The 21,914-nt window shown below is 38.1% G+C and overlaps 3 protein-coding genes across 4 annotated transcripts in view; 2 read left to right on the top strand and 1 right to left on the bottom strand.

The window, feature by feature from the left end:
• The window catches only part of slc16a2 (solute carrier family 16 member 2), a 30,428-nt gene extending 27,824 nt beyond the window's left edge, over window positions 1–2,604 (bottom strand). The window contains exon 1 of the mRNA XM_024282952.2: window positions 1,544–2,604. Coding sequence (XP_024138720.1) covers window positions 1,544–1,922 — 379 coding nt within the window. The 5' untranslated portion in view covers window positions 1,923–2,604. The remainder of the gene's footprint in view (window positions 1–1,543) is intronic.
• LOC112153065 (LRRN4 C-terminal-like protein) lies at window positions 1,752–11,879 on the top strand. 2 transcript variants are annotated; one of them, XM_036214108.1, is made up of 2 exons: window positions 1,752–1,882; window positions 10,754–11,879. In XM_036214108.1, the coding sequence occupies exon 2, from the start codon at window positions 10,756–10,758 to the stop codon at window positions 11,515–11,517; it is 762 nt and encodes a 253-aa protein (XP_036070001.1). In that variant the 5' UTR covers window positions 1,752–1,882; window positions 10,754–10,755; the 3' UTR covers window positions 11,518–11,879. The 2 variants fall into 2 exon arrangements, with proteins under 2 accessions (XP_036070001.1, XP_024138721.1); XM_024282953.2 differs by lacking the exon at window positions 1,752–1,882 and adding an exon at window positions 8,725–9,671.
• A 2,396-nt stretch (window positions 11,880–14,275) lies between these two features.
• Window positions 14,276–16,779, top strand: LOC112153066 (thiosulfate:glutathione sulfurtransferase). Its single transcript, XM_024282954.2, has 4 exons — window positions 14,276–14,356; window positions 15,101–15,229; window positions 15,467–15,629; window positions 16,137–16,779. The coding sequence occupies exons 1-4, from the start codon at window positions 14,344–14,346 to the stop codon at window positions 16,198–16,200; spliced, it is 369 nt and encodes a 122-aa protein (XP_024138722.1). The 5' UTR covers window positions 14,276–14,343; the 3' UTR covers window positions 16,201–16,779.
• The last annotated feature ends 5,135 nt before the right edge of the window (window positions 16,780–21,914 follow it).

Raw genomic sequence — 21,914 nt, 5'->3', positions numbered from 1 at the left:
TCTTCTCTTTGAAACACAAACAAATAAAATGGAAGAAAAATAAAAGGGAAAAAGTCCACAGATACCTCTTAAAATCTATTTTGTTGTTTTTTTGGGGTGTGGTGAAAAAATAGCATCCATAGAAAAAGGTTTAAATATTAAACTTTTCTTGAAAAAAAAAAAACGCTGTAAAGATTTCTAGACCTAAGTTTCTGTGTTTATCACGTTTGTCTCAATCTAAAGACTTTATCAAGTTATTCAGTGAGAAAATGAACACCTGAGCAGGTAAAGGGGAACTGTAACTGTAGTGTTAATGATCAGATAAATCCAGTGTTGTCCCTGAAAGTTTTTCAAATCACTTTTCAATCTTCCCTCCACTGATGGGATGACATCAAAGGTAAGGTGTTAACAGTGGTGGAGCTATAGAACATAATATCTTGGATGGTTGCAGGTAATAGACTAGGGAAGAGAAGCAAATGAGAACAGCACTGTTGAGTTTAAACAGAGTTTTGATGGCTTCCTAATCTTTGTCAATAATTACACAAATATTGACTAAAAATTTTGGAGGCAAGTGCGAGGGATGAATATATTTTGGTATACATATATATTTATGTAGTTAGTGTTAATGATCAAAAAGTCTGGATCAGGTTAACATTATGCCTGAGGTGTGATTTTCTTCATTAATATTAAATAGTGCAAAGCATGAAAAACGTTGCATTAATAAAAAAAAGAAAGAAATATGTTAAAAAATCTTACATAATATTTGTTAAAAAACATGCACGGACAAATTTTTAATCATAGCTAGCTTCTGCAATAAATCTCTACTTCCCATTTTATATACCTGTGGGTTATTGATTGAGCTTTGAAAACATTTGGAAAAATTTGTAAAAATTACAATTAATTAATTAGTTAATTACAATCTGTTACTGTCATAAATTTCCTACATACATTTTATGTTCTTGATAATAAAAACATAGAAAATGTATTATGAATTTTATCAATTTTATTATATTCTAACAAATATTCACACTCCCAAGAAGACTATACAATGGAAAGTTTTGAGGAGTAATATTTCATTACATTTTTTTCTTATTTATCCTTTGTTTACCATTTGTTAACTTAGAATTTGTTGTTCACATGCTGTTACTTTTTGTGTATAAATTTTATGGTCATTGCTTTGCTCTGGATGTACAGGGTTTGTATTTAGAACATGTGTTGATGCTCTATTAAGTTTTTTCAAAAGTCTGGACTTTTCTATTTGTTGTTTTATGTGTTTATTTTCAATAAAGTAAAAAAATGACTTTTCTATTTGTTGTGTAAATGTGTTTATACTTTTAAAATTCCGTTCTTGTCTTTATGCTTTGTAAACGTGTTCGTGTTCAATAAAGTTTTGTTTAGTGAAGTCTGAATTTGTTTATATACTCTGTGAATGTACTTGTGTTCAATAAAGTTTTTTAAGTCTGGATCAGTCTCGTAATGGGGGTGAGGAGAACACGTTTGATGCTGATGTGCAGGCTGGAACCCCGCCGTCTCCCACCCCCCACCTGTCGAGTCCGGAACTCACCCACTTTGAACTGAGACGTGGGGTCGTCTGGGTCCGTGTGCTCCTTCACCAGCATGGTGTGGAGGATGCCGAAGGAGTTCTGGATCCCGAAGATCGAGCCGTTGCACCAGGTCGCGGCGAACACCACGAGCCAGCCCCAGCCTCCTTCCGGAGGGACGAAGCCGGCCCCGTGGTCGGGCGCCCCGGCTTCGGGAGGAGCCGGTGAGGAGGGTGGCTTGCAGTCCTCTCGGGGGTTACAGTCGCCGCCCGCCGGCGGAGCGTCCCGGCTGCTCTCCGGCTCCGAGGCAGCATCTCTCAGCTCCATGTGGGGGTCCGGCTGCTCCGTCCGGGACTCTTTCTGTGAGTCCAGCTCTTGGCTGTCTAACCCGTTGGTTCCCATGCTGTTTGGTCTGGAGCATAGAGAACTCTGGGATTTTGGAGCACATGCATGGATTATAGGCCAGGTCAGTGAAACAAGAGCAGCGATTTGAATAACAGATTTGATTGGCTATCTGTCAAACATGCAGGACGGACAGTCTTTCACAGGCGCGCGAGCCTCGCAGCAGAAGTCTGACGGGGAACTTCGGCGAATTAAACCTCAACCTGTGGGTGTCACGCGCGCCATTCTGGACCGAGCTCGGGACTTCCACGAATCTATTCTTTCAAATTTCAGGTGTCCAAAACACGCTCACTCCGCCGCGCATGTATCCACTTGCTACTGGCTGCCAGTTCGGTGCGTCCGACCCGCCTCGATGCCGCTTCGTGCTGTCTCGCAGCCCGCTCCCAACCATCTCCAGGGTGGGCGTCAAACTCGGAGATGTGGAGCTCCGTCGGTGTTCTCGGGCAGCTTCATGCGGGGTTACGGTGCGGTAGGCCCGCGCAAATCCCGCCGCTATGCTGCCTCTGAACTGTCAACACAGCCTCGACAGTCATTGAGCCGCTCGCCCCGCCTCCTTTTCCCGGTGGATAGAAGGCTCGAACCAATGGTGGAGCGCCAGTACAGTTACGGTACAGTCGTGGAGGAGGACGCGCTTCGTGTTCGCTTACGGAAAAACCCGAATGTTGCCGACCGACATGCAACAACTTCCTGTTGCGAGCAAACATGTTAACATCATCTTAGCCATGTTTTTTGGCCTTATGGTTTATATACAAACGACACAATTTAATATGTATTTAAAAACATAGCAGATTTCTCCACAAAATATGACCGCCTACTGTGTGTTTTAGGTTCGTGCAATCCCTGTAAAATTAAAGAATGAATAAAAAGTACATTCAGATTTATTATAGATTTAAAAAGCTTGAACCAGGCAGAAACAGACAAATGCGGAAAATGTGGGTTTGGGATTTGCAATGACAAGCATTGACCGCTAAGGGGCGCTGCAACCATGGTTAAAAAGCTTTCCGAACATGGAAGTAAGCAGACCATAGTTTGAAAGCTGTTTAAAGAAATAAGTAGAATTTATCATACAAATAATACGTTTTTTAATGTTTTGCATGTATATTTTAGCTTCAATTAATTTGAAGCTAAAAGACCGACTGCTTTCATAAATAAATTGTAAAACAAGCAAAAAAAAAAAATCAAAAGATATATTAGGTATTTTTGGGAAGGCTTAAATTAATCCTCCACTTAATAAAGGTTTTGTTTCATATTGTATTTCGTTTTCATATAATAAAATATAATAAAAAACTTATTTCAAAAAACCAGAATACGCTTGAATAAAAACGATTACCTTGTAAAGACACAAACAAATAATGTTTATTTAGCTTTAAAAATAGCATTTTTTTCGTTTGAAAGTATTGCATGTATTTTCTCACTTTAAGTTCCTAATAATAGAACCATAGGAGTTGCATGACTGATTGGCTTAAGACATAAATTGCAAAAAAAACAAATCAAAACAAAACAACAAGATATACAAATATAATAGGTAGTATTGGGAAGGCCTAATTTAATTTTATAGTTAATATAGTTTATTGGTCTGTTTCATTTTTTTAAATCTGTTACGTAATAAATCTAATCAAAAAGTCACTTTTTGAAATAAGAAAGTGATTTTCACAAAATTGTTCTATGGCAAAGTTAAAATGAAATAGCTCAGAATTGTAAAAAAAAATGTCTGACACTGTTTAATAGTGTTAATCAGGTAAAATGCAACTACAGCATATGTATTCCAATCCTGCACATTCCAGCAAACACGGCACAAACAAGTCCAAAAATCAAATAAAAACAGGCTTTTTAAGTATTATGATCTCATTAAAAAATTACAAGATTGGATTGTGACCACAGTCAAAGTTTAGCATGAAATGCCTTATGTAAAGTAAGTATTGAGGCAATATAAACAGGCTAAGGTAACTCGTGCGTTTGACATAAATGGAGCTCTGACTGTAATATGAGGATGTCGGTCACAATATGATGCTGCATCATCGTGTCTGTTTTCACTTCGCACTCCTTTGGAGGCTGCTTGGAAGTTAAATTTAGAAGTGATGTCACCCTCACTGAGTCAATGACTACGCGAGGATTCCTTTTGAATGAATTAGAGGTCAAAGGTGACGGCTATCCGGGCTTCATTAGTGCTTCCTGTCTGAACTGAAATAGTTGAAACCCTCAGAGAGGTGTGGGCAGGCGTGGAATGAGCCCACACGTCTGGGATTCATTTAGTCAGCTCAAATGTGAAACTCTAGGGATTCCGTTTCAGCTCTTTAGGCAGGCGGATCAGGGGACTTCCTGCTGTAACAGCCTCTTCTCCCGGCTCTACAGTTTTACTACGTTTGGTGTCGAAAACAATTGAAATCACAATTGTATCAGCTTTTTTATGTTTTTTGTAACTTTTGGAAGCAAGTATTAATATGACTTAAGATTCAGAGTGAAACCAAATCTCTCAAACTCTTATCACATCTATGTCTGTTAGCTGATTTTACTTAAGGAATCATTTAAAATACTTTTTACTAGTTTTCTTACAACCTTTACACTTTATACATGTATATATATTTATCTATATATGCTTATGTCACAACATTAAAGTCCTTGTTCTTTTACTTCCAAAGCATCTGGTATAACCCCAGTATATTTGTAGTATTTAAGTCATAGAGATAGTTCCAAAGTGCTGACAGTTTCAGCTCATTTGGGGATACTTCTACATTCACTACTCGGTAGCTACCGTTACTATAACTACTACAACAAAGCAGGAGTGCAAAAAAAAAGTCAGAGCTCCAAGTCATAGAGCATGAAGGCGCACAAGCACTCACAATCACACGGCCTACATGGTGTGAACGTCCTGTACTGTAAGTACAAACAAGTATTTTGTTCTTCCCAGTCTTAAAAAAGCTGAAGCAAATGCATTAGATAAAGAAAGGTTTGATGCAATGAAAATGGCTTTAAAATTAAAGCATAAATCCAACAAGATGTCATAGTAGGGATTGTCATAGTTTGTGTTTTTGACTGTTTTAGATCTGTGTTTAAGTTGAATTTACTACATGTTTGTATGTAGGGTCATTCAGGGCTACCGGAACTGCAGCCCCCTTTGGCTGATCTGCTGCTACACGATCACTCTCCCCTTCTACCACCCTGGTCAGAGAAAAAAACTGTCTTCTGTTGGTTGTATCTCCATAGCAATCATTTTATGTTTTGGTCACCTGGGACTGACTAACAGCTTAATGTAATTTTTTGAAATATCGGCAAAAGTAGATTTTTAGGGTTTCTTTGGCTGGTGAGGGTTTTTTTGTTAACCCCACCCACATTCCTTATATAGTCATATTGTGTGTTTCATGCAGTTGAGTCAGTGATTCATGTGTTCAACATTCACAATATCTGTAAAAAAAATGTGTTAGCAAAAAGGGGAACGCCGTTCAGAATCAACAAACCTTAAAACCAACATTTTTTCTCCAAGTAGCTTCCCACTGATGCTTGAGGAGTGGATGTGCTTTTGTTTTCCTTATTCTGAGCCGAGGTAAAAGGAAAACGAATCTTCAGTGGTGACTGTATACTTGAGCTGGCGGGATGTTTGTGAACTTCTACGAGGATTTTCTGTGAACATCTGAAAATCGCCAAATTGCTACAGAATGGCTGCCAAGCCGTAGGTCCTGTGACCATCCATAGTAATATTCCTTTGAATATTTCCAACGTGTGTTTTGGTTTCACCAGTGGATTTTGAAAAACAAATTTAAACCTTTAAACTTTTTAACACTTTTGCCTACTGTGATGTCATAATTTTCACTTGGTGAATGCTAAATGTATTGAATTTTCAAGTACTGGAATGTGGTGTGGCAAAACCTTTGCTCCAAGGTGCAGCAAAAAAGAAGAATTGACTGCTGCAGGCCATAAGAAAAGGCAAAGCTTCTATAATTCACAATTTAAACTTATTCAAAATTCTAACTTTGAATTCCATTTTATTGTTTCCTGTCAGCTACAGAGTTCTGCCGAGGCTTCAAACATAGCAAAGCAAAGTCCTTCAGCGCTCGTCTTTTACATAAATTCAAAGGAAGCACCGTGTTCTACTTTACCAATAGTTTTTTTAAATCGCTAACAGGCTGAGATGTTGGGGCGGAGAGGAATCTGCAGTGGCAAGCAGCTCATTATCTTGAGAAGCATGACTCAAACTCTATGAATCCTTTTATTTCCCAAAGGAATTTGGAACAATATAGTAGAAAAAAGAAACAAGACGTGTGCTGCCGGTCAACAGACTTTCGTGTTCTATTTTGCCCATTTTAAAATCAACAAGGGTGCTGAGTCATCTTTACAGGAGGAAGCATTGGGCAACCAGTGAAGACATGCCAGCAGACAGAAACCCAGTCTGTGTTCCGATGTGTATCTGTGTCCTGCCTATGCTTGGTTTCACCTGAAAGGTCGGTTCATGCATTCCTCTGGGAATAAGCCGCCTCCAGTGTTACAGTATCAAACGCATCACTGACTTTTGTATAAAATATTGTGCTCCAAAATACTCAGCGTCAAGTTGCTTCTAGTCAAACTTAAGACTAAAAAATAGATTTCTTCACTCATACTCATTTAGACATTCCCCATTTCCTTTCCTCTTTTGAACAAAAGAGGAGTATTTTTGGTCTACAAAAATGTGTCACATTTTCCAAATGCGTGATGATTTACTGTCCTGATGCATCATCATTAATGATAACTTACAGTGTAATATCATTCCAAATCCTTTCTAATTTTGTTTTTCTTAGCAAAAAGAGATATTCCTTTAACTCTACAGCACCTACTGGAACCAGAGGAGAAAATGTAGTCAAATAACACAACAAAAATAACATATTCTGGGCCTTCTGGCCTCTGTATCTATCAAAATAACCCCTCACATGAATCATTTAGGCATGTGATGCATCACAGCAGCAATACCAGTATGTTATGAATCGACTGTTGAAGCTTATCAGCAGTAAGGAGAGCGGGAGGATACAGATGACTGTCTCCCTTAGTCAAAACATCCAGAAGCTTAAAGCTTAAAAAACCAACAGAGCAGACACAGAATGGATCTCTTTAAACCCCTGTAGCATCTTAACTTACTGTTTACAGAAAGTGGTGCTCTGGACTACTATTATTTTAGCTACACCAAACAAACTGACAATGCTTTGACATGTACTTTTGCTATCTAAGCAAACTGCACTTTCGGCTCTTTTGGGAATGTTGCAAGTTCCTTAAGTGCATTGTAGTAACAAGGCTTTTGTAATATTGTAAGGAACACAGCTGTTTTTGGTAACTTCAGGGATATCGGGTGAAAAACCAGTGACAACCACTTAAGCTTCTAAAGCCCAGTTTGTACTAGAGATCAGATCAGTCGCATCGTCATAATATCGTCTAGTTTGGGGGTACTCATTCCTGGTCCTGGAGAGTTACCACCCTGAATGTTTTCCAGATCTCCCTGCACTGCTTGAGGCTGATTACCTAGACCAGGTGAGTTCATTCAATCAGAATGTGAAGACTTCTGACTGAGCTAGCAGCTGGCAGGGCTTGGAGATCTGGAAAACAAGCAGGGTGGTAGCTCTCCAGGATATAGGATGTATTACTGATTTTAAAGCAAGTAAGATGAACTAGTCGACAGTTCTTTTTGTTTTTGTAAGCTTTGTTGCTGCTTTAAAGAAATCTGCACTTTTCTAAATGTAGATATTACAGCACAGCATCTGTGAAATTTATTTTTTGCCAATTTTCTTATGGTTGTTGAGTTCCAGCACTGACCCTTGTGGAACATCTATGTTGGACCTGAATGACTTACCTTTATTTGAAATGTACTGACTGACCTTGTAAAGCCCATTATCAAATAGTTGACAGAAAGAAAAAAAAAATTAAGATTTGTCTGCCTTTTGGGGAAATCCACACAAAAAACGTTTTTGTTTTTTTGTTTTTTTTGTGAGATGTAGCATAAATTATGATACATTGGGTGATTTGGTACTTTTTTGCTTTAAAAAATGTTAGCTTAAGATTCAAAAATATTGACACGTGCTCAGGAAAAAAAAAAAACAGTATTTACCCACAGTCTCAAATTTTGATCCACACATTTTTTAACATGGTTTAACTGTATTACAAAGAATAAATTATCAACAAGTTTATTATTTTAATAAAACAAGTAACTATTCAAAATAATGAATAAAACAGATGAGTTAGTCTCATTATAATGTTTTGAAAATTAGTTAAACTTTTCCTGCGAAGTGCTTTTGAGAATTCAAGGAGGCAGCCATTTTGAAATAAGCAAGAAAAGTCCTTCTACTGCCCCTAGTGGAATCATGCTGCACTACAGGGCAGAAAACATGAATCAAGTTAAAAACTGTGTTATAATACACCCTAATTAGTTCTAAATAGCCAAAATCTATAAAAAGCTGCAACTGAATATTCATACTTTTTCTTGTTTTGCATTGTTTCAGTTCAGTTCATGACATCAGTCAAATCTTTTCTCGTTTGGTTTCAGTTCTACGACTCTAGTGTGTTCAGGCTTCTTTTTCCATTTAAGGAAAGTGAAGTTGGTTATATCTAAATAAATATAACTTGGCACTTGATCTTTTCAAAGTACACCTTAATCCAGCCCCTCTAATGTCAGAGCATTAAAGGTGTTCAGGAAAGGCACAATTTTCCATTTCAACATCTGTATATTTAATAGTGGTTTTTCTAAATTGGGGAATCATGTTACTTTTCCTGCTTCATCCACATCTGTTTTAAAAATAAAAAGCCAATAGTCATCTGATCTTGTGCATTTTTCTAAAACCCACAAAATAACAGAAAAAAAGCTTAAAAAGCACCTTTTTGTATGAATACTTTGCTGTTTAACTTCCTTTTCTTTCTTTAGACTACAAATTCTGTTTGATCAATGCAGCTAAAAGACAAAAAACTTCAAAATACAAAATTGCTATTATAAAATGGTCAACCCCTACCAAGGGTTAAAAAAAGGTATTCCATCTCCCAATCATCCCTCTTTATCCATCAGTCAACAGGCTAAATGGAGGCGTCAGACATCTCATCCAAGATTTTAGTAAAAGCTCTTGTGTAACTTCTTTGAAGTTCAGAACCCTGGTACTTTTCCTCCCCTCTGTGCCATGGTGCCACTTGAAAAAAGCTCACATTCAAAGTCAACTTTACCCCATAAAAGGAGAAAAGAAAAAGAAAATGTCTGTGGCTCCAGTTCTCTGTGGCAGAGGGGACAAACGAGAGGTGAAGGGGGGGTTCTGTAAGAAATACACAGGCGCACATTCCTCACCCCCTACCCCGACGGGCTCACATAAACACTCTCAAGTGACCTTATGTGTTCTGTTCCTCTCTGCAAGAGCACCTGCAGAGCATGTGGGAAGTTCAGCTTTGAACCGAGGAATCAGGAACAGATAACTGCACTTTCGGGTTACAGAAGCCCCACGACAAGCACAAACCTGCCTCCTGCTGCTGCTGCCGCTCTGAAAAGGAACAGGCCACCCCCTTTCTCCAACACATTTTCCAAACATAAAGAGAGAGTGGGGCCCGTCGGAGCAGGAGGAAAAAAAACACAGAGCATGAGAGAGGGAAAGAAGAGGGAGAGGCTCTGAGGGGAGAGTGTGAGGGGGTGTTGAGGAGGAGGAGAGTCTGAGAACCGGCTTAAAACTGTGAGAACGTCAGCCTGTTGAGAGCAAAGAGTGAAGGCAGCCAGAGTGTGAACAAAGGACGAGGAGAATTCAACCCACCAGCACAGAGAAGGTAACAACTATCATCCTTTTTACTGTTTTGATTTTAGTAAGATTAATATTTTCTATGAAGAGGATTCAGTGCACTTGAGGTCACAGGGATTTCATCAATGAAAGCTCATTTCTTACTACCACTTACAGTTTACCCCACATGGAAGAACTGATGGAGAACCCCCCAAAAACCCTGAGCAAATTATTTATGTCACAGTGTTTATGGGCTCCAAACTGGAACGTTGCAAAAATGCTCGAGCGTAAACATTTTTGTAAACTCAACTGTTGCTCAATGTGGTCTGAATGTGACCAAAATAACATCAGAAGGAGGCAAAAACAGAGACACAGTTTTTAATTTTTTCCTTTTTTAAGATTTATAATTACCAATTTAGATCAGTTGTCAGAGTTAGATTCAATCTCACAGGCTTCCTAAAAGAATTTGTCCATTATTCTTTATTTTTAAGAAAATGAAAATTCAATGAAAATTGTGTTTTTAACATTGTGACTTTTTTTGTGATAATGGAGGACAAGAAAAACTTAAGCTTCCTACTATTTCTTCATTCAAATAATTGTGAATCAGGAGCAAACAAAAAAAAAACTTCTAAAACGATTTTATTTGTGACACAAATGAGCTGGGCGGCCACAAACTCCCTGCTCCGCTCCATTCTCATGCATCTACCACTGGGTGATGGTAAGTGGGGGCGCGCTAACTCCGTGCCAATTCCGAGGTGAATTTCTGATGGACTAATGCTGCTCTGCAGAAATTAAACCCTTGAAAATGCTGATTGATTTGGGGATTTTTTGTGAAAACAGTATAATCATAATTAAAAGACCGCTGGGAACGCTTGTAACATAGACCAAAAGATGATCGGAGTGGGGATTATTCGTAACTGAAAGATAACACCGAATGCTCAAATAAACCCCAGATAAAACAAACTGTCAACAATTAAACCTTTGTAAATATCTGCCTTTGACGTAATTTTCGTAGACATGTCTTGGTGATAAAATATCTTGCGGTCTTTTTATAGTAACATGGGTGTTTTTTGGTGTGTTGTGATCAAGCTTTTAGAAGTCATTAACATCTCTTTCAATGTCTGCCCACAGAGATGGCGTCACTGCAGAGGTTCCTGGCGGCACTTCTCGTTTTTGTCCCGCCTGTGATTCATGACAGCTTTTTCAGTTCTGCTGCGTCCACTTCCCCGCCCAACACTCGACATCAGATCGAATTCGTGACAGGCCTGGTCTTAGACTATAACTATGGGGATAATTCTGATGACAGTCCCAACCCTGACCTGGAGGTGCGGTCGTCTGTAAGGACTCCCATCTTTGCTGAGAAGCCTCAGTACTGCAAGTACGACGCTTGCTTGGAGGATCAGGAACCCTGCGACCAACTTGCAATGAAATTTGGGTGCCTTTGTCCTGGGATGAGTGGATCTGAAATAGCTCCTCACCCACCTTTCATTAAAGCACTGCTTCCTGTTACTGATGGAGATAACCGAGGAAAGATCGAGGTACAGTGGTGTGCTCCGTCCTCAGAGGTGACTTCTTACAGAGTTGTGGTTGAGGGGACAAATATTCCTGCTCTTGAAGTCGGGAAAGCATCACGGAAAGGTTTGGTGGGCTCTCTGGAGGTGGGCACGAAGGTGTGCGTGGAAGCAGTGAACGATGCCGGACAAAGCACACCCTCAGAGTTCTCCTGCAAGAGATACGACCACACTGGGTCTTCTGGACATGAACTGCTCGCCTTGGTCATAGGTGGAGGAATTGGTCTCCTCCTACTTCTCATTGTAACATCAGTGATTTTCTGGAAATTTCAGCTGTGTCGAAAGGCAAAGAGACCTTCTTCTAATCGGTTGGGGAACCCATAGACAACCCTGTAGGACATTAGGGAGAAAAACGGGGCAAGGACAGTTCATCCAATCATGTGGAACAAACCCAGACTCATTTGGTAGGGCAACATGATCATAAGGAATTCTGTTTTTCACCACTTATAGAATATATTGAGCTGTTTAGACTCCTGTTTTAAGGAGACCAAATCTGACTGTGTAAAACATAGTGACTCATCAAGAAACGCTAACAAAAAGTATGTTTGTTTGGAGGATTAGAACTACAGGTTTGTTTGCTGGCAGATTAACCTTTTGTGTAGTTTGTAGTTTTATGCTGTCTCATAATTTATGTTGTACATAAGTGCTCCCTAAAGGAAATGAATTAAACGTTTGTATTAAAAATGCCTGGATGTCCTTGTTAAATTGATGTGAATTTATCCTTTTATTGTTTGTTTTAGTGCGTAAGTTAGGACTGGTCTAAAAAAAAATGAAATTTCAGATTTTTTTTCTTAAAAATTACAAACAACATATAGCAAAAACTATTTTATTTTAACATTTGTCGTCGGAGTTGATATGTCACACTGCAAAAACAGGCCTCATAGAGAAACGTCAAAACAGTTTACAATTGAAAACATTTCCATAAAAAGGACCAAAGAAAATCAGAAAATAGGGTAAGAAAAATGGTTTTACCAAGGATTTTTTCAAAATTCCAGTTTCCTATACTTATACTATTTTTCCACTAAATAAAATAAACTGTAAAAGACTATTTCTCTTGCAAGACAGAAAATTCAAACGAGTCTTTTTACTTGCTTATTCTGTAAAACCCACTATATAACAGAATTAACAAAAAACTCTTTTTTGTCTTTACTGTGTTTTTAAAGCCCTTTAAAATCCACAAAGAAGGTTATTTTCATTTTTTTCTGTTATCTAGAGTGCATCAATTATGATGTATTGAGTAATCTGATTATTTTTTGATGCAAAAATATTAACATGATTTTTCAGGAAAGAACACCTTCTATATCACTGTCTCAAATTTTATCCTGACTTTTTTTTAACACAGTGTAGCTGCATATGAATAAATTATCAACAAATTTTGCATTCTTTCAGTACAGAAGTAGTCATTTAAAAATGAATAACAATATAGATAAGACGTTCTCACCATAAAGTTTAAAATTAACTAAACCTTTCCTGCCAAAAGTGTTTAGATTTCAAGAAGGCAGCCATTTTGAAATGAGCAGGAAAATTCCTTCTACTGCCTCTAGTGGCGTGATGATGCACTACAGGACATAAAACATGGACTAAGTTATAAACAGGGTAAAATCTCCTCTTTACTAGTTGCCATGTAAACTGCAACAAACATCAACGCACAATTGAAAAATCATTAAACTTGAAAATAAGCACTTTCATTTCCAACTTATTTAAAGGTGAACTCGATCCATGAAGGAAGTCCGGGAGATCAGCGGGAAACTTTCCTGCAAAATCCTGCATGCCGTATGACAGTCAGCTGTTCTCAGCCGGGATGGATCAAAGACTTTTTGGTGCTCCCGAAATCTCTGGGGATCAAGGAGACAAACTCATCTACGTGGATCCCCTGACTACATCCTCTGTCCATCTTTACCAATCTTTCTTTGTGCCTGACTGTTCCTGCTGCTTTTTCACACTCCATTATACCCGCCATACACCAGAAAGAACCATTTGGACTCCAAGTCTCAGTTCAGACATTCCCTAACCTGCAGATGTTATCTAACATCCTAGACATGTTAGTTTGTTAGCAGTACCAGCATGCCCTAAACGAAATGGTATTTCTGATAAAATTCCAACCTGGTCTTCATTGAGATCACAATGCAGAGAGAACGCTTATCTAGGCACCATGGGGCAAAACTTTCAAAAGGTCACGTTATCAGACTGGAGCTTTTCTGATTTCTCTGCAGCGTCCACAATGGACAGTGTGGTCTCCACTTTCAATCTGAGCAGTTTTTTTGTTGTTTATAAAAAATATTTGGAGACAAACTTGACACTGTCTTGTTGAATTCTGAACAGTGAAATAATTATTCTAGAAATGTATCATAGCCCATCTTAAAGGAATCTTGGTGTAGTTATTTGTGTTCTTTTACAACTTTGGATTAGATTAGATTATTGTGACTCCTTCCATGTTGACCTTGGTAACAGGTTTCCACACCTTCTGCAGGTGGTATAAAATGTACAAGAGTAAAAGTGCCTCATTCACATTCATACACTAGATAAGTATATATGTTAATTTAATTTATTACTATCTTAATTCAGTTTCATTTTATTTTATTTGTTTTTAATAAAAATACATGTAATAAATGAATGTATTTACTTTAATAATGTTTCAGTGACAAATGGATTTTAGATTATCTTTGTTATTGTTTTTATTACCTTGTATTTGAATGGGTTTGCCTTTGATTGAACTTTGATCAGGTATGATTGTTCATAAATGCAGTTATAATTATTTTAAGCATTTGTGTAGGCTTTCATATTATTTTGGGGAACGCCTATGATTAGTATTATATTCAGATAAACCCAAAAGCCATTTTTATTTTTTTTTATTTTCATTTATCTAAGATGATAGTTTTTATGCACTTGTGTCCCATTTGATGCAGCCCAGTTTGCCTTCACGACACACAGTCATCCTAATCTGCACCGCTTCCTCTTTTATTTTGAAAGTCTCCAGCAGCCAGTCTCTTAAGAAGCTAATGTTATTGGATAGTTGCCATAAATTCTCATAAGGGAGTCCCTCCCACTGTCACTCTCTCAACCAATAATTTGTCACAAAAATATGAAGAAGGACCAGGTTATCAATAAAAGATAGGATTTTGACATTTTTACCTTCACTAAGGTTTGAAGATGGCAGGTGCAGGTGAGTATTTTTCACTTGTTAAAAATATTATAATTTATGAATAACAATTCAAAGAAAAAAATAAATACAATGGTGAGACATTTATTCATCAGCATGGAACACCAAAATTTGTATTTCTTATTTCTGTGTAGATGTTTGTTGTGTTTCGAGAGTTTTCGGCAGTATTTACTCCTACATAAGATCATGCACAAAAAAATTAACTTAAAAAGTATCAAGTGCGTTTTTTTTCTTCATTAACAGTGACTCAGCAGCACAGGAAATGTTAAACCTGAAGGTTCAGTTGTCTCCTTGTGGAATGTTGTTGGAGACATTATTCGTGACACGATCATTCCAATTCAACCTGCTTGTTTGATAACCAAAAAAAGGCCTTAATTACTTTTTTCTTAAGTTTTAGATCCACTCACCAAACCATGTATTTCTATATAAATGTACTTAGTTGGGAACGCATGTTTAATGGTGCTGTTGATGATTAATCATCCAGTGATAAAAGTAATAAATGGATTCTGTGAGGAGGGTCATAGGAGGACTTAATTGTTAGGTATATCTGTGCTTTATCAGACTACATGTAAAAGCTGATATCACATTACAGAGAGTCCATCACACAAACAGTCCTGCTTATCTTTTTAAGCATGTACCATTGAGCTTGCGTCAGCTTGGTTTATCTATTCTCTTGCTTTAAAAAATTGATTGAATCCGAAGTAATTGCTGAAGGTTGGTAAAACCTGTTGCCTCTTTTATTGCCAGACTTCGGTAAGGTCTCCTATGAGGAATTGAAGCATTTATTGGCAAACAACCCAAATCTGTTTCTGGTTGATGTACGCAACCAAGACGAGTGGGATGCTGGACATATTCCAAGAGCCATTCACATTCAACGTGAGTTTTCTTCATGTCCCTCTTTCCTAAACACCATTACACAGCATATTTACAGACAGTCAAAGGATGGTTGTGCTGCTGAATGTGCTGTGCTGAATGGCCATGACTCTGCACAAATCTGGTTTTTCAGGTTCTGTGCATTTTCTGTTTTAGGATGTTCATCATATCTTTTGTGGCTGTCATCTGTGTCAAAGGAGTTGTCCATTTTTATCTTGTCCTGTTGTATCTTTCTATAAGTGGACACGGTAGAGGCTGCCTTTACCATGAACTCAGAAGACTTCAGAGCCAGGTATGGGGTGGACAAACCCCCGCTGGATTCACCAAACATGGTGTTTTACTGCCGGACAGGAAAAAGATCCGCACAGGGTTTGTGCACGGTCAAACGCCTGGGATATGTCAAGTAAATGCATGCTTTTTTTACTTGTAAACATTTTAATTTAACACATCCACAGTTATTGTGTGCCTTGTGACTCTACCTGATTCTAAAAGCCCCTCCGATGAAAATGTTTTTGGAGTTTTTAACATGTTCATGAGGCATTTTTCTAATGATGGGGGACATATACAAAGAAAATTGTGATAAAAATTACATTTCTGAGTATTTCTATATTCAAATTTTAGTGAATCAAGAGAAGAGAATAAAATACAGTTTGAAAAAGCTTGTAGTTGTGACATAGAAATTACCATCGGCAGAATACCAGCTCCCTGCTCTTCTACATTCTGATGCATCCACTTGCAGACAAATATATCCATCACTGGAAACACTTTAACAATGGATACAAAGAGGATCGGAGTGGAACTTTAAAAACAAATCTAAAAATCCAGAAGCAACATGAGAAATAGCCTGACTTATTCTTAATCCTTCATAAGTAATAATCACAAACCTGTGCTTTTGTCTTGTTTTATTTAGTGTTCGCAATTACCCTGGCAGCTACACAGAGTGGTCTGCGAAAGAAGGAAGAGGCTCATCGTAGACCGCACACAAGTCTTGTTTTTTTACTTGCTTTTGTTTTTTTAAATTGGAAAATGTTTTATGCAAATCAATTTAAGTTCCCTTAGTTGGAAAAGGATTTGAAGAAAGACTGACAATGCTAATTGTTCCCATTGAGGACATCAAATGTCACTTGTAAGATAAACTATCAAATAAAATTTTTTTCTCATTGTCCTTGTTGTGTTACTTTTACATGAATATTAAAAAGAAGAGGGAAAAAAAAGATCTTTGTAGCAGTTCTGTTTTGTGACATACATACATCTGGAGCTGCACACAGCTTAATTAACTTCATCTGCCGCTGCCTAGAATATTTACACCATGCAGAGCAACATCAGAGCTTTCTCTGAAGTGGTTATCATCGCTAATTGGATTCACGTGAGAAAAGGGAACAGCAGTGCCGGGGATTCAGAATTCATTTCATGTATTCATTTATAGAGCACCTTCCATCACCAACCAAAGAGGCCCAAAGCCTTGTAAACACTGTCAAATCAATAAATAGTACACTGATAAAACATGTAAATAGGATAAAACAATTAAACAAGAATTAAGAACATCATGAAAAGAAAAACTAAAACAAAAGGATAGAACATATTAAAAAAAGATTTAAAAAAAATAATAATAAAAGGTCAGATATAGGCACAGAAGTGGAGGACCAGTTTAGCTTAAAACTCTCCAAGAGGACAGCCTCCTTAATAACTGGTGGTGGTTTCTTCCAGAGTTTCGGAAACACAAAGTTCCCCCAGAACTTGCATTCGGTTCTTGGAACCAGTTGCACAAACTGGTCCAAAGAGACTTTATGGGGGAATATTTTAAACCCAAATTAGCAAGATAAAAAGGTGCAGTACCTGCGAGTGACTTAAAAGTATAAGCAAGAATTTTCATAACAATCAAGTCGACCAGGATTGGGGTCATATGCTCTAACTTTTTAGCCCCACAGACAAATCTAGCCACTACATTTTTTAACCAGCTGCAGCCTCGCCACTGAAGCCTTTGGGAACCCATAAGGAGCTGCAGTAATTAAGCCTGGACAACAAAAAAGTGTGCGTAGCAATCTCAAGGTTTAGAATAGACTTGATCCTAGCCAATAAGCTGAAAAAAGCACAACCTAGTTATGTTATTTATTTAGAGGTCCAGTTTCAAGGCAGAATCAAGTCTTACTCTGAGATTAGTGGCTATTGGATGTTTAAATGGGGGCAAAAGAGAGGAGGTCAAGATCATGATATTTTCGACCATCAGGGGAAAACACAATTACCTCAATGTGGCTTTCATTAAGAACGTTAGCAAACATTCATAGTCTAATGTCAGTAAGGCAGTCAAAGATTGCTTTAATTGTTTGGTTTTTAGGGACATAAACTTAACCGACGTCAGCATATAATTGAGAATTCACACTATGCTCTTGGAAAGCATTCACAGTGGCAAGAAATACAAAAAAACAATGGGCCCATAACCAACCCCTGAGGAACCCCCACCTCAAGATTACTGCATGATATTTGGCATTCTATTCGTTTATTTTTAAAGTAAGGTAATAAAATTATGTTCTTTATAAATTATTATTCTCTTGTGAATGTGTGTTTTTCTATATAGTGAATATGAAGACACATTTATAAAGTAACTTAATAGAATATTCTTGCTTCATAACCTCTTCAGAAGCACATCCTTGGGGTATTTACAAATCCCAGCTGTCAAAAAAATACATTGTAATCCATGTTTTTTTTTTTTTTACTACTGAACAAAAATAATTTTCATTTTGTCTTGAGAATGTTTTCTACAGACATTCAAAGCTCATCAAAACTAAGTAGTCTTGGAAACTTCAGGAGCTGTTGTCTCATAAGAAATTAATGTTTCATGTTAAAACCCAGATAACATTCGTGCACATTTTAGCTTACTTTTGAGTTTATCTTTTGATTCATAATTTAATGCACGCATACCACTATTGGCTATTGATGTATTTATTATGATTTATTTTAAAGTAAAAATGCATTAACTCTGCTATATAAGATGGACACTTACTACTTTTCATTGTTTGAACAATTTATTTTGGTAGTGTTGTCCCATGAAGAGATATAAATAAATATCTGTGTATGTGTGTGTGTGCATGTGCAAGTGCTGGTTGGGAGTATGGTAGAGCCTCCTCTCTGACCAACAGCAGGTCAGAGAGGAGGCTATACCATACTCCCAACCAACACTTGGGAACACAGTCAGATGCCCATATATGAAGCACTGAAAACTGCCGAACAAAGGCTCCTGGCCTTGAGCAGCCGTCTAAAGAGGTACACTAGAGACACTGAAGCCAGACAGATAAACAGGCTGTTCGCAAATCAACCTGTGAAAGTGTACACTCAGTGACAGGGTCAAAGCAGCAGAGCAGACCACCAAGGATGGAAACTGAACAATACTGGAAAAGTAAATGGAAGAAAGAGACGGCACATAACAGCAATGCTCAATGGCTTTCCTCTCTGAGAAAAGAGCATAGAAACCTTTCTGAACAGAACCCAGTAACCATCACAGTGACAGACATCAGAGACTGGCTTAAGAAAGTCACAGCACTCCATGAACGCCTGGCAGCACCAATTAACCAGACGCTAAGAGATGGGACTCACCCGAATGGCTAACGGAAGGGTGAACGATCCTGATCCAGAAGGATTCCTCAGAGGGTGTAGTCCCATCCAACTACCGGCCAATAACCTGTCTCTCCACAACATGGAAGCTCATGTGAGGCATCAATGCGACTAAAACACATAGTCACATGGATCAATTCATGAGCAACACACAGAAAGGTATTGGTAGAGATTCCAGATGAGCCAAAAAACACCAACTCCTGGTTGACAGAATAGTCACACAAGACTGCAGGTCACGACACACCAACCTGTGCACATCCTGGATTGATTACAAGAAAGCCTATGACTCAATGCCACACACCTGGATCACTAAATGCTTGGAAGTGTAAAACATCAACAGGACTCCAAGAGCCTTCATAGGAAACTCATTGAAGTTGTGGAAAACTGGAAAATGGCAAGACAATTGCACAATTGTCCATCAAATGTGGCATACACCAAGGTGATGCTCTGTCCCCACTGCTGTTCTGCATAGGTCTGAACCCGGGGAAGCCGGGAAAGCCAATATGGAGCGTCACAACCATGAGCTGGAATATTATACAGGAACATATGTGCAGAACATGGACTGGAAACCCCAAAGTCAAAATGGGGAACACCTCAGAATGTGGTAGAGAATGAGAGAGCAAAGATCCTGTGGGACTTCCAGATAATGGTGAACCAACCAGACATTGTAGTGGTGCATAAAGAACAGAGGACAGTCATTGTGGTGGATGTAGCAGTACCAAGTGATGGTAACATCAAGAAGAAGGAACAGGAGAAACTGGAGAAATACCAGGGACTCAGAGAGGAACTGGAGGAAGCTTGGAAGGTGAAAGTGAAAGTGGTGCCCGTGGTAATTGGAGCACTCAGGGCTGTAACCTCCAAACTGGAGGAGTGGCTACAGCAGATCCATTGAAAGACCTCGGACATCTCAGTCCAGAAAAGCAAAGATACTGCGCAGGACCTTCATGCTCCCAGGCCTCTGGTAGAGGAGGAGCATTTCCGTGAGAGGGGCATTTTTTGGTTGTTTTTTTTAAGTATATCTGGTCGCTGATTGGGAGACAACATCCGATTCTGATCAAGTTTGAAAATACGTTGGATCAGGACATCCAAACTTTTGATTATAATAAAAAATTCTTAAAAACCAAAAAGTAATTGAAAATTAAACATATAAAATCACATATAAAATTGAGAAAGAAGTTGAGCTTTAGAAGAAAGCTAGCAGTTTTTTCCAATCACTTAGCTCACTATTATGATGAGTCATCATAATAGTGAGCTAAGTGAGGGTAAAGCATGAGTCTGTGGGCCTCTTTCAATGAGCAAACGAATAGCTCAAAGGTTGAAGTGCATTGGTGACAGCATTCACCTCCAATCTCTGGAGAATTCATTCCCTGTGTTCATTCAGTATCAACGGCGACTTCAGTCAGTGTTATCACAGTTTGAGATGTCAGATTATGTCTCATTCTTCAAACAACCTCTTCCCACTTTAAAATAAGAGTATTATACATTTATTAGCAGCCACATTTGTGAGCCTTATAGAAAGTTTCAAGTGAATAATTTAAGACAAACTGTTTGAAATTTTAGTTTGGTTTCTTGAATTCTTCCTTGCAAATTATTTATTGTGTCCGGAGAGTGTCTGGAAAGCTCTATCTCAGACATATGAGCATGCTGCCTCCACGCTTTTGCTTGTTTTTACTGCGTTACCTCATTTTTCGGCCTCAGTTCTCACAGATTTTAGGAAAAGCATGTTTTCAGGTCTCGATCCTAAATCTATCCCTAAGGAGCTGAGCTCTGACACAGACCGGGTTTAGCTTAACTCACATTACTGCTTGTTTTTAAGTACATTCTCCCTCTGTAATAACAGAGTTTAAATCGTAAATTAGCCTTTTTTTCCACTGTTTTACAAAGTAAGTTTTTAAGTGTTAACCTCACACAAGGCCGGATTTACAACCCAACAGTTTAATCATTACTAGCTGAATATTTGCAGACGAAGACAGACTTTAATTAAGCGGCAACGGGTTAGACAAAATGAGAATTAACAGAGCGGGTCAGATAGAAACATCCTCCCTTGGTTTAATAAAGCTGAATACTTGTCTTTACATTCCTGCATAATCAAAATCAACGGACGGATTTTATCCAAGAACAGAGTTTCTCCTTTTTTGGGGAGATTTTGAACCTTGTCTTCATGCAGTTCTCATTGCTGGATCTGAAAATGATCCTATTTGTATAGTACTGTTCATATCATTTATGATTTATAAGTTTGTAGGTAGTTTCTGTTTTTAGCCCCAGTTATTATTTTAATGAAGATCTTTTTTGAAGATTCAAATCTGTTTTTAACCATAAATTCTCATTTTTGGAGCCACAAAATCTCTTACTTATTAGAAACTGCTAAAAAGAAGTCAAGTTTTATAATTTTGCATAATAAAAACTGGTATTTGTTGCAGTGAACACAAAAAATCGCATCGTTTTCAGGACGAACTGATGTTATTTACTCTTTGTTTACATCCTAGATATGTGTAGTAGGTCTGTGTAAAATCCCTCAGATCTAAACTCATGAATTCAATGCTACAACTATACTAATAATCCAGTTTAGACGTTCCTACACCCTTATATTCTCAACTAAATAAACATTATTACTACCGGTAAATGTGCAAGTGAACATGAAAAGAAGAAGAAAGACTGACTTAAATCTGCTTTTATGAAGACTTTTTTTGTTTGAGGATGTTGCAGTCTGCCAGAAACTACTGCTAGTTTGTGAGCAATCCTAAGAGAGACGAAGAGGTTACCTTCAGAAATCCATTGCAATTAAACTTTTTTTTTTTTTTTTGCAAAAAAAGTATCACAGAAAGGCAGGATGAGCGGCAGGTTGTCACAGAAAATGCAAAAAAATGTTTATATCAGTCTGAAGGAAACTCTAAATTCAAATAAAACTGTTGAAAAAAATGTGTCCATTTCTGTTTGAGCGAAGAGTGGGAGCGTGAACTCTGCATGCTTGTTGGGCCACACAGCTGTGCATTCGCTGCTGGACACCGTTTTCCAACAGCAGCTGGAGACGAGGGTGTCACAAACCCGCCACTTTAAAAAAAACATGGAGAATACTGAC

Source organism: Oryzias melastigma, linkage group LG10, assembly GCF_002922805.2.
Source record: "Oryzias melastigma strain HK-1 linkage group LG10, ASM292280v2, whole genome shotgun sequence".
In the NCBI taxonomy this organism is placed as follows: Eukaryota; Metazoa; Chordata; class Actinopteri; order Beloniformes; family Adrianichthyidae; genus Oryzias; species Oryzias melastigma.
Note: the sequence above shows the minus strand (reverse complement) of the source record. Positions and strands in the feature narration are given on the sequence as shown.